Source organism: Dermochelys coriacea, chromosome 3 (genome assembly GCF_009764565.3).
Source record: "Dermochelys coriacea isolate rDerCor1 chromosome 3, rDerCor1.pri.v4, whole genome shotgun sequence".
Lineage (NCBI taxonomy): Eukaryota > Metazoa > Chordata > Testudines > Dermochelyidae > Dermochelys > Dermochelys coriacea.
Window position 1 is genome coordinate 42,598,039 of NC_050070.1, and position 13,404 is coordinate 42,611,442.

Sequence of the window (13,404 nt, forward strand, 5' to 3'; positions counted from 1 at the left end):
TCTCCCTGAACTCTCCTTGCTCAAACCGAAACTACACTTTATGTCCTAGAAGGCCAGCTTCTGAATAACAAGTTATCCTACCATGTGACCCCAGGACTTACTCCCTTGACTTGGAGACAGTGGCTCACCAGGTTGATCCTGGCTGAGCCTCAAACCCCTTAAAAGATCAGCTCATTCTGTGACAGACAACTACCTATACCAACCAGACTTCCTCTCCTTTTTGTATTCAGAGTAATTTATATTGATTTTAGAAACAAAAGTGATTTTTTGTGTGTGTTTGAGTCTTGTGAGTCCTGCAGATCCAACATGGCTCTAAGAGACTGAGCTGGACTGGATCATCAGCAGTATTGTGTATGAAATTTTACTCAGGTACACACGTACAATTGGACAGGTGTTACTGAAGGAGTGATTGGAAATCAGTTGAGTTTTATATGGTTTGCAATACATTACAGAGGGCACAATCTGAAGACGATAGGACTGCACAACAGTTATTGAGAACATAATTACATCTGCAGAACATTTAGTATTCATGAACCTACACAAGGGAGAAGGAACGTAGCTTTACCATAAGGTCCCAGGTTAAGTTTGCAATAGCAGATTCCATCACACTCTGCAATATTTTTACGTGGGCCTTCTCTACACAGGAAAGCTTTTTCAATATCAGATAGGAATTTAAACTGATATAGCCATACTGATATAATCTCCCATATGAACATGCTCAGTCCAATGTAAGTGTCTTTTTTCAGTTTAATTTGTGTTATTTGGGAACAGTTTAAGTTAAAGTGAAAACACCACTTTTATACTGGAATAAGAATGTGTACACGGGGGGTATAACTAAACTTGTATAATGATATTTGCATAACTGGTAAAACTTTTATGTAGATAAGCCCTTGTAAAGTAAGAACATTTAACATATCAGTATTGAGAGACAATAAACATAGAACTCTGCCAATATCACGTTTCACAGTATACTGCATTTTCAGGCACAACTGAGATCCAGAAGCTAAATTTACATTTTTTCATAAAAATAAGTTTCTAGCCATCTTCCAAATGTGAACCAACCAATGAAGTGTTGTCTGACCAAGAATATGTCTATGATGGAGGTGGAAGATATAATTTCCAGCTTGAATAGACATAATCTGTCATTCTATGAATCTGCACTGGCTCTGCTTGAGATAGCATTCTAAAAACAGAAGTGTAGCTGCAGCAGCTGAGTGGCAGGATGGGCTAGCTGCCCTGAATATGCACCTATCAACTTGGCTGGGTATGTACTCATAGCAGCTCGCCCCTCCTGCCACCTGTGTCACCACAGCTACACTCTATGTTTAGTGTGCTAGTTTGATCAGCAATACTGCGGGTATATCTGCTCAAACTGGGAATTACATCCCCAGCTCAAAGTGTAGCCATATACCCTTAGTCAGAGAACAACTTGGAAAAATAGCTCTGTGAAGGGTGAAGACCTTGATTTATCTCAATAAGGTCTAACTTTAAATGTAATGATGACAACTGAATTTTCAATATTGTTAACTCTTTCACGCCCAATTATGTTAGTTATGCTTACCCCACAATCCCAAACTACTTCCCAAACCTTGTAAATTCCAAAAGCCTCAATTGCTTCTACTTAGCTGCTAAAATCATGAGCTTCCTTTCTGATTTTACAATATAGTTAAGAGCGTTCAGTATATTATTTTGCAGTGCACTGAAAATGAAACAATTAGGAGCAGCATCAAATACATTGTACTAATATCAAATTAAATAATATAGAGGCTACTACTGTATTAATTGTATTATTCATTTTCTTATTTAACACAATGTAAACCTTAATTTTAAAACATATATGAAGCTACCACAAAATCTCACATACATATGTCCTGGAGTGCTATAGCTATGCCCCACAATAGAGATCAATCTTGGTGGAGAATAGATGAGCCTGGGATATAATTCATCAGTCCATCCTATGTAAGGTGTTTGCTCATGTTGGTGGTACTACAACACATTCCTTCAGTAAAAATATTACTTTATGTTAGGGGAGTGATGCCAGAGATGTCTAATATGCTCATGAAACAACAAATGACATGGTTTGTAACATTTTCAGTTTACCAATTTTTTTCTGTTCCTAAAGGTCTAGTGAGTTTACATGAATACTGAATGACTTTGTCTCCTCCCTAAAAGGGTGAGTCTAAAAACAGCAAGGTTAAACCTACATTTCCAAAGCAACCTGTATCAGCAGTGTAAGCCCACGTTACATCAGGGCAGCATATCTATATTGGGAGTTGGCAATGATGGGGAAGATTTTCAAAGGCACAAATGGTAGTTAGACACTTTGAAAATCTCCCTAGGTGTAAGTAAATTGACAAAATTATACCATTTAAAATTTATCACCTGAGACTGGAAAGTAGTTTAAAGAAAATATTGAAACTTTTCACATACATAGTCTGGTCACCATAAAAAGGTTGCATTTAGCCAGACCATATGCTTACCTGAAAAGCTCCCCAGTCGCAGTGCTGTCATATCTCCACCATCATAGATTTCAAGAGAGTCCCAGTTATGTTCTGTGGCAAAACTTATGACCTGGATCTGTAAAACAATGCCATTCAGTATTTGTTTTTCAACCCAAATAATTGTATTTAAATGAATTCTCTAAAAATAAAACAAACAAAAAACATAAAAAAAACCCCCAGACACAAGCAAAATAAAACAAAAAAGCCCTGGAAAAAAATGTAAATAAAAACAAAACTAAAAGAAACTGATACTTATTCTCCTCTTTCTTTTATTTTCTATATTCATCTGCACTTGTGCAAAATTGGTGCAAAACAGCACACACGTTGCAAAGATATAAATGAGTACACACGGTTCAAGAAAATGGAAAATCATGCTCCAATTATGGCCCCAGTCCTGCAATCAGATTAGCTACTGTAGACCTCTGTTTCTGTGCAGTGCCCAGTTGACATCAATGAAGTGGTAAATGGGAGCAGGATCAGCCTGCAGGATTGGGACCTATCTTTGCTATTCTACTCAGTTAAAAAAGAAAGCTGCTAGTGACTACTGAGGTTAAATCCATTTTCCCTGTACAACAGAGGGAGTAAAAAAAAAGAAAAAGAAAAAGAAAAATGAGATTAGAAACTATCCATTGGTAAAAAAAATAATGAGAAGGAAAACAAAAACAAAAACCCCTAATTACTCTTTCCTGATTTGGCTATGCGGGGAGGAGATTGGGGAGGTGATTTAGTATTCCATGTTTGGCAGAATATGGACTTGCCTGAATACCTGATCCCTCAGTCACTATGATTTTCCACACACAATTCAAGCTGTTACCATAGGGTTCTGGATAACCAGGTGACAAGATAGTGCCCCTCCGTTCAGTGAAATTCCCATTGCATGGTACTGAAAGACAATATTTTCACAGATTATGTCAAAGCCAAAGACATTTAACTGAACAGAAAAGTAACATTAAATGTACAAATTGATCTAATTGTTATAACTCTCTTTTTATTACAAGTACATAGATTTTAAGTTTTGGTCTGCACTTTGGAATGCAACTTTCAGTTATATAAAATGTAATCAGGACACTTAAGTCTAAAGTAGCTCTAATGTTTGCCTTACCTGATAAATCACAGTGCAGCACATTAAATAATATATTTATCGGGGCCCAGTATTTCCTTAGATTTCAAGAAAAGATTACATAAAATAATGGGTCTGTGAAATCAACTCTGCTTAGACCATTAAAGATAATTATAATTTAAATATTTGGTGGTTTATTCTACTCTCCATACAGGCACATAACTCCAGTTGATACCAATGAGATGTATGCACAAAAGACAAGCACCTATTACATGTATAAATAAATCCAAAGTGCTAAATATTATTCCACTAGAGGTTCTTCTGGAAAATGAAGCAAATTAACTGCAACTAACAACGATATTGTTATTCACTGTACATTAGAATGCTAATCCTAAAGAGAGAGAGAGAGAGTGCTATATATCAACAAACATCTGCTAAAAGGGTACCACAAAAATGGTATAATAAATTGGGATTATCGTGATTTTCAGAAAATGAAGTTGTATCCTATATTTCCAACGTTAGAGGTAGCCACACAGATAATAAATATTCAGGAAAACTTGCATCACGCTTGTTAATATAATAGGTTATTACATGAAACACTATAACTGCTTACTAACCAGCTGGTACTCAATTACTTTTGATATGAAAAATTGCCCTTTTATATTGAACATGATCAGTATTAATCAATGGAGAGTGAATATATGTGTTAAACACTATTTTCTGAAACATTTCTTAAATTCTGATTTGAAGACTTGTATCCCTCAACAGATTACCAAAATGTAATTGCTTACCTATGCAGCTTGGTACAGTGTCATTCCACTGAGCTAAAGCATTAGGCACAGACTGACATCGAATAGCTTTTGAGCCTTGCAGCAGATAACCCGGGCTACATTCAAATCGAACAACAGAGCCTGCTGAAAATTCAGACCCAATTCTCCTGCCATATCTGGGTTCTGGAATAGAGCTGCATTGTGTATCACTGGTGCGTGGAACAGCTGCATAAACATAAAAAGGTGCTATTACCCAAAATGCCAGTCATCAGCTGAGAAATAAATAGTATATATAGATACTGGCATTTATAATATGGAATTTAACTTTACATAATACTTTTTGCACTCGTGGTACCTTAAAGCTCTTTAAGAGTAAGTAGTTGGGTAAAGGCATTACGGTGACTATGTGGACAAACACAGCAGTAATTATATATTAGTTAGTTAACAGCTTGCCTGCAGCCATAGATATCAGATTCCCCCACCCCCTGCCTTTTTTATTTTTAAATTAGTGGGATACTGGAATTTACCTCTTCTACTTCAATTTTTTTAAAAAAAAATATGGCTGAGATACATTATTTCTAACAAATAACTTAGCTGAATAAACTATAAAACTGTTTTATAATGTAAGCATATTTTGAAAGATTAAATACAAAATATTCAGGTATAAGAGGGAGTGTTATAAATGTTCATTTCTACATAAATGCTATTTTTACTTGCTAATTCACCACCATTACTATATAAACAATTGTCTGCTTGAAGTTACTATTTATCTGGGAGTCTAGTGTTGTGTTGGTTAGCTGGAAATTATAACCTAGTCTCACAAATGTAGTACTTCGGAGACCATTCTCCTTAGCATACTATTTTCATTTGATTTTTGTAGAAATAATCTTATAATTAATCCATAATTATATGCAACAGAAACTGCCATTTCTAAACTAAGACAATATACAAAAACATATACAGGAAAAAGAAATGATAGAAGTACCATTTGTACCACCATGGTTATGTCTTGTATTTTAATAAAATAATTCTACTTAAATTATCCTTTCTGTTGATGAATATGAGTTAGACCAGTATGTGGCACTCACATTCATGGACATTGTTTTATCATTACTGTTTCTTCAGCAGATCCACCAGAACTATCAGTTCCAAAAGCAAGACAGTAGACCTATGTATCAAACTAGGTCTCATGAAATAACAGAGTGAGTACTCCTGAGCCACCAGTTTCCACTGAAACCTCATACTAACAAACATATGGGATGGCAAAAAATAATTTTAAAACAGTAAAAGTAATCAAGGTTGAGGGCTAGATTTTGATTTTGGCAGAGCAAGATGTGTCAGCTGTGCCACACTAGTAGCCTTCCCAGGAGGTGCCATGACTCAGAGACATCTATGAACCATGATTACTCCATTTTCTCCTATTTCCAATTCCAAGTTTATGAATTTACTGCTGGCCTACAGCAGCAGCAAATCACTATACCCCTCTGTCTCACCCCATGCTCACACCGAGGCTCATCTACCATGGCCAGTGAGTAGAAGGATGTATGGAGCCAAGAACGCATTCAGACATACTTGGATCAGAGGTCCAGGTAGCCTTTGAAGGGACAGGAAGAGTCTTACCTCCTCTTACTCCCTTACACAGGCTTACACCCTGAATCAGAATCTCGCCCTCAGCTATTAAAGTAAAAAGGTTAAACTTAAAAAAAAATATTTTAAGGTATAGAGATGCAGTGTCAGAGTACCCAAATAGCTTTAACTCTGCCTGAGAATAACACCATGCAATAACCATATGATCATGGTTTTTACTATTTGTGGTCCCTATTTAGATTAAACTGAGTTTTTGAAGACTTATTTGATTATTTTCTCCCCTTTCTGCCCTCCCTCCCCCCTTCATGTTGTCACTGAAGGATACCTTACCAGGAAGAATAACAGGAAAAAATGAATATTAATTCTAACAAAGATATTTAAAACAGCTATTGTACAATATTTCAGTGAGTTTTATCTATATGGGAAATTTGAAAACTCTGCATTATTTCATTACTGAGATCAAGAAGAACCAAAAAAAAAAAAGGCATGAGACCAGTGCAAAATTTCTTAAAGGACCTTTTTGAAATATAATGTTAACTCCTCAATTAATTAAAGTGTGTACTTCGAGCCAGCACAAGAACATATTAAAATCCTGTATGGTGGCTTGCCCATCATTCTGCATATCAGAGGAAGAAGGATCTATGCTGTCACAGACTGAGCCACATAAAATGTTTTCTGCTGAAATTTCTAACTTGATGTCAAAGCAGGGAAGCAAGCACAGGACAGTGACAAAAAAATCAGACTAGACCATTCCCAATCTTTTTGTATATGATTGTTCCCAACTGAAGATTTCAGCAGGCTTAACCCTAATATTCTAGAAGGCCAACAGTAGGATCTGAATAGATTAGGTACTCATTCAGGCCAATATTATATACAATTATTCTGTGAAATATAGGGAAATGTAGCTATCAGAGAAAAGGAAATGAAGAAGAGATAGATGAGACATGGAGAAAAATAAGTTTTTCAGAAAGTGTCACTACAAAAACCATTAAACCTGAATTCAAAGCCACAAACCTCATCTATTGCTTGTTAGGACCAGAATTTGAAATATTGCAGGCTATAACCTTCTCTTCCTCCAGCCCTCCTTCTAGCTTTTGCCTATAATGCAAGCTAGACTTCTCAGACTCTATGACAGAGAAATTCTATTTTCTATAGTAATTATTCTCCATCTTTTAGTAAATGTTTCACACTGCTATGAAACAAAATTGAAATCAGCCCAGTGGAAAAGTGAACAGGGAATAAGGTCAGCCTGGAATAGAGAGTGATAAATAAAATGACTGACTTTCCAGGTCAGATTAGTGTGTTCATTCAGAGTGTGGATGCTACAGTGTCTCCACTGTATTTATAATGTTCGCAAGCAGGCAGTGCTGGAAATGCATTCACATATTTCAGAAAGAGAGGAAAAAAAACCCAAAATCGAGGTAACCTTTATTAAATGTAACTAAATGCCTCAAATATGTTGCACTAGCAACATTTGTACTAACTTGAGATCCTAATGTATCCATTTATCAAAAGATACATAAAACCAGAATCAGGATTCTCCTGAGATAAGTCAAATATGATTGATTCATTTTGTGATGCTAAGGGTAGCATTTCCTATTTCTCAAAATCAGTTCTATTCAGTTACTACTACTACTACTAATTCTGCAGTTCAGTATAATAGACCGAAATGAAGCACAGCATAAGGTGTTCCTAGAAACATATTCTTCTGCAGTAAAATATATGCATATGTGTAATCAAATGAAAGCTTTGTGTTCATTTTAAATTCTTTGATAGGCAACTTGTCAAAGGCTACAAATAATCAGACACAGAAGGTATTTGGGAAAGCGCACACATGAAAAAGATTGAAAGCTACAATTCAGATGGAGATACATGATATGAAGAAATCAACATAAAATCAAAGAGCAATTCTCTCCTTCTTTAAAATTATATAGATTTCCCCCTCCCATTTTTTCCCTTTTGTGCATGGTAAACTTCTATTTCAATACTTCTTTTAATTTATAGAAGTGAAAGACCTAGCTGCATCCAGACTATTCTGTGCAAGCATGGTGAAATGAAATATTTCTACACATAAAAGGAATCATTCTGACTGTACACCTCTGATTTTTAGCATTTCTACTAACTCCAGCTTCTAAAATACTCCTGAGCTGAACTGGTCTCTTACAGCAAATTGCTGTATACCAAGTTATAACAGTGTTGTGATGTAGAAAAAAAAAGATCAATATATTCAATAAGAATTAAACTGTGCTCATAATGCTTATTTTGCTTATGACTAACCCTACATTTGAATCCAAGTCATTAGAGGTGAAAATTAACTTATTTGCAACATTAACATAATATGGGGAGTTTCATAAATTTTGACTTTTCACTGACTCATTACCAAATCTTACCTCACACCTCTCTACACCCGGTGTCCCCAAACTTGGTTCATGGCTTATTCAGGGTAAGCCCCAGGCGGGCCGCAAGATGCTTTGTTTACCTGAACGTCCACAAGTATGGCTGCTCACAGTTCACAGTAGCTGCGGTTCACTGTTCCCAGCTAATGGGAGCTATGGGAAGCGGCTCGAGCTGGGCCCCCACTTCCCACAGCTCCCATTAGCCAGGAATGGTGAACCCTGGCCACTGGGAGATGCAAGCGGCCGTACCTGAGGACCAAGTTTGGGAACCCCTGTTCTACACTATTGTTATGAGATGGGTTAAAATCTTATTGAAAATGATGTGTGAACAAGCCCTTCCTTTAAGAAAGTTGTAAGAGACAGTTAAGGGGCTACACTTAAAACAAAACACAATGGAGTCTGCCCAGAACCTAGCATCACGTGGGTAGAGGATTCCAGTAGACATTGTTCTGACCAGGGATATGTGTTTATCTGAGGGTGTGGCAAAAATCTAACTGGAGGGGGAACAGACAAAAAAATGAAAGCAAGCCAAGCACCAGCCTATAAGCACAGTGTGATCCTGGGGAAGTCTAAAGGAAGGTTCTAAGTCTACTGCTGCCTAAGGAGGTCTGGGGCTGTAGGGAAAGAACATATCCCCAGTTTTTGGTGTCTCATAGAATCATAGAATCATAGAATATCAGGGTTGGAAGGGACCCCAGAAGGTCATCTAGTCCAACCCCCTGCTCAAAGCAGGACCAAGTCCCAGTTAAATCATCCCAGCCAGGGCTTTGTCAAGCCTGACCTTAAAAACCTCTAAGGAAGGAGATTCTACCACCTCCCTAGGTAACGCATTCCAGTGTTTCACCACCCTCTTAGTGAAAAAGTTTTTCCTAATATCCAATCTAAACCTCCCCCATTGCAACTTGAGACCATTACTCCTCGTTCTGTCATCTGCTACCATTGAGAACAGTCTAGAGCCATCCTCTTTGAAACCCCCTTTCAGGTAGTTGAAAGCAGCTATCAAATCCCCCCTCATTCTTCTCTTCTGCAGACTAAACAATCCCAGCTCCCTCAGCCTCTCCTCATAAGTCATGTGCTCTAGACCCCTAATCATTTTCGTTGCCCTTCGTTGTACTCTTTCCAATTTATCCACATCCTTCCTGTAGTGTGGGGCCCAAAACTGGACACAGTACTCCAGATGAGGCCTCACCAGTGTCGAATAGAGGGGAACGATCACGTCCCTCGATCTGCTCGCTATGCCCCTACTTATACATCCCAAAATGCCATTGGCCTTCTTGGCAACAAGGGCACACTGCTGACTCATATCCAGCTTCTCGTCCACTGTCACCCCTAGGTCCTTTTCCGCAGAACTGCTGCCGAGCCATTCGGTCCCTAGTCTGTAGCGGTGCATTGGATTCTTCCATCCTAAGTGCAGGACCCTGCACTTATCCTTATTGAACCTCATTAGATTTCTTTTGGCCCAATCCTCCAATTTGTCTAGGTCCTTCTGTATCCTATCCCTCCCCTCCAGCGTATCTACCACTCCTCCCAGTTTAGTATCATCCGCAAATTTGCTGAGAGTGCAATCCACACCATCCTCCAGATCATTTATGAAGATATTGAACAAAACGGGCCCCAGGACCGACCCCTGGGGCACTCCACTTGACACCGGCTGCCAACTAGACATGGAGCCATTGATCACTACCCGTTGAGCCCGACAATCTAGCCAGCTTTCTACCCACCTTATAGTGCATTCATCCAGCCCATACTTCCTTAACTTGCTGACAAGAATGCTGTGGGAGACCGTGTCAAAAGCTTTGCTAAAGTCAAGAAACAATACATCCACTGCTTTCCCTTCATCCACAGAACCAGTAATCTCATCATAAAAGGCGATTAGATTAGTCAGGCATGACCTTCCCTTGGTGAATCCATGCTGACTGTTCCTGATCACTTTCCTCTCCTCTAAGTGCTTCAGGATTGATTCTTTGAGGACCTGCTCCATGATTTTTCCAGGGACTGAGGTGAGGCTGACCGGCCTGTAGTTCCCAGGATCCTCCTTCTTCCCTTTTTTAAAGATGGGCACTACATTAGCCTTTTTCCAGTCATCCGGGACTTCCCCCGTTCGCCACGAGTTTTCAAAGATAATGGCCAAGGGCTCTGCAATCACAGCCGCCAATTCCTTCAGCACTCTCGGATGCAATTCGTCCGGCCCCATGGACTTGTGCACGTCCAGCTTTTCTAAATAGTCCCTAACCACCTCTATCTCTACAGAGGGCTGGCCATCTCTTCCCCGTTTTGTGTTGCCCAGCACAGCAGTCTGGGAGCTGACCTTGTTAGTGAAAACAGAGGCAAAAAAAGCATTGAGTACATTAGCTTTTTCCACATCCTTTGTCACTAGCTTGCCTCCCTCATTCAGTAAGGGGCCCACACTTTCCTTGGCTTTCTTCTTGTTGCCAACATACCTGAAGAAACCCTTCTTGTTACTCTTGACATCTCTTGCTAGCTGCAGCTCCAGGTGCGATTTGGCCCTCCTGATATCTTTCCTACATGCCCGAGCAATATTTTTATACTCTTCCCTGGTCATATGTCCAACCTTCCACTTCTTGTAAGCTTCTTTTTTATGTTTAAGATCCGCTAGGATTTCACCATTAAGCCAAGCTGGTCGCCTGCCATATTTACTATTCTTTCGACTCATCGGGATGGTTTGTCCCTGTAACCTCAACAGGGATTCCTTGAAATACAGCCAGCTCTCCTGGACTCCCTTCCCTTTCATGTTAGTCCCCCAGGGGATCCTTCATTTGGATAGCCAAACTTTGCACATTCCTTATAAATAAACAAGATGGCATCAAAGAAAAGACCAGACTCCATCACCACTTTCTACTGCCAAATGGCCTATCCCCAGAGCTCCAGACTTTGATAACTACTCAGATAAAAAAGGAGCTACATTACAGTTTTATCTGTAACTAAACAGGGATTTTTGTGATACTAAAGCCACATGGTATATTTCCTGTGGCATTATTGCATACAAGCAGAAGATGGAAGTTTTCAGAATGAAATAGTGATACTCTATAAGAAACCTGACAACTTAGTTTTGGATTGATTTTTATTAAATTTCAGTTTAGAAAAATATTTTTAATATTGCTACTCCAAGTGCATTTCCAGTGCCTATTTCTGATTAAGAGATGGCAAAATGTCACTAAGTGGTCTGTTTTCATTTGCTCCCAAGGGATATACAGTTTTTAACACAAGTCTGTAATCTGCCTCCTCCTATCTTCAGCAGTACAGAGGTCTAGACCTGGTGTACACTAGAAAATTAGATTATCAATACTATGTCACTTAGGGGTTTAAAATATCCACACCCCTGAATAGTATTCTTAAGATGACCTAAGTTCCCGTGTAGACGGTGTTAGGTTGATGGAAAAATTCTAGCATCAATCTAGTTACCACCTCTTGGGGAGATGGATTACCTACGTCAACAGAACACCTCCTGTTGGCATAGGTAGTGTCTACACTGAAGCACTACAGCAGCTGTAGCATTTTAAGTGTATACAAGCCCCTGGAAACACAGAGTTCCAGTCCAAATGTAACACATCTCTGACAAACTTTGCTCATCACTGAACTTCTAACAGTTATAAGATAACAAGCACTAAGTATTTGATCCTCGTGTTCATAGTTAGGAAAAATTCCAACTAGTTTTAATGGAAGTGTAACTTAATTGAGGGTAACAGGATTGTATTTTAAATGCAGTAGCTAAAGAGTGATGGATGTGAGACATAGCCAAATTTCTGATTCACACTTGTCTAGTACAATGGCTCTATACAACTACTGAATACAAAATAAATACAGAAATAATACTCAAGTCTACTTGTCAGGCAATAAAAATATGAGGTTAATTGTAGTTGCATCCAATTTGTGGATTATCATGCTTGCCATTTACACATAAAGATGATAGCACCACCAAACACACCACAGAGAAAGAGAGAGAAAGAGAGAGAGAGAGAACATCTCTGACTTGTTAAAAATAACCAGCTGCTGAGCAGTTTTTCAACAACATATTTATTCAGCACTACAGAGGTGCCACAATAGACTGGACCCTCAGTTAAGTCAATGGAGTTTAAACCAGTTTAAACCAACTGAAAATCTGTCCCATTATGTCCATGAACAGTCTGTTCCACACTGTATATCAAAATTATTCCAGCTAAAAGAATCCTATAAACATCTTGTGATCTAATAAACATTCCAATCCAGTCATGTAGATGAGATTGGCACCGTTGAGTCTGCCAACATTTTGTAAAGGGGATGAAGTAAAAACCAACAGATTTACCTTGGTAGACAAAATGGAAACCTCTGGCAGATGCCCCACTCTTTGCACTGAACCGCATCAATATCTGGTTGGATGAAGCCAAAGGTAATGTCTCTCCTACAAATGAAGAAGGGAACGAAAAGGAAGAGAGAGAATGGAAAAAAATGAAATAAAGACTGGAAAGATGAGAGAATTTTAGATTTTAATAAAATATCCTGTTAAAAAAAACTGACAGACAATTTTCTTCTTTTTTCCTTCCATGTTTTAGTATAAAAAATTCTGCTAACCATATTTAACAACATTAAATTTGCCATTGGAAGTATACAGAAATAATCATCAAACAGAAACATTTTATGATGTACAATTATATTGTATATAAACTTTCTGATATTTACTGCAGCTGTTGGGATTAGAGCTGTAATAAATTGCTTGCCTGGGAGTCTGTTACCCTTTTGGGCCAGTGTCATTTGAAGAGTTTTTGCCAGAGTTTATCTGTGACTGACAGCTTTAGCTTGCATTCCAAAATGCATTAAACAATTAAAAGGCGTTCAAAAGAGCCCCAGGTTCTCTCTCTAAAAAAATGGACTATACAATTTTAAAACTAAACAAAAAACTAAAATGAGAGAAAACAGGTCCTTGACTCTCTTTTTGCAGTGAATCTTTCTCTGTCTCTGTGAAATATTTAACATATCACATGAGTAACATTATATTATTAACAGGTTTCAGAGTGGTAGCCGTGTTAGTCTGTATCAGCAAAAACAACTAGGAGTCCTTGTGGCACCTTAGAGACTAAGAAATTTAGCTTATG

At 38.2% G+C, this 13,404-nt stretch overlaps 1 protein-coding gene across 1 annotated transcript in view; it reads right to left on the reverse strand.

The window, feature by feature from the left end:
- The window catches only part of CSMD1 (CUB and Sushi multiple domains 1), a 2,060,919-nt gene that overhangs the window by 311,386 nt on the left and 1,736,129 nt on the right, over positions 1-13,404 (reverse strand). Inside the window, 4 exon segments of the mRNA XM_038396611.2 lie at positions 2,481-2,577; positions 3,260-3,384; positions 4,353-4,556; positions 12,618-12,713. Of these exon segments, the coding sequence (XP_038252539.2) occupies positions 2,481-2,577; positions 3,260-3,384; positions 4,353-4,556; positions 12,618-12,713 (522 nt within the window).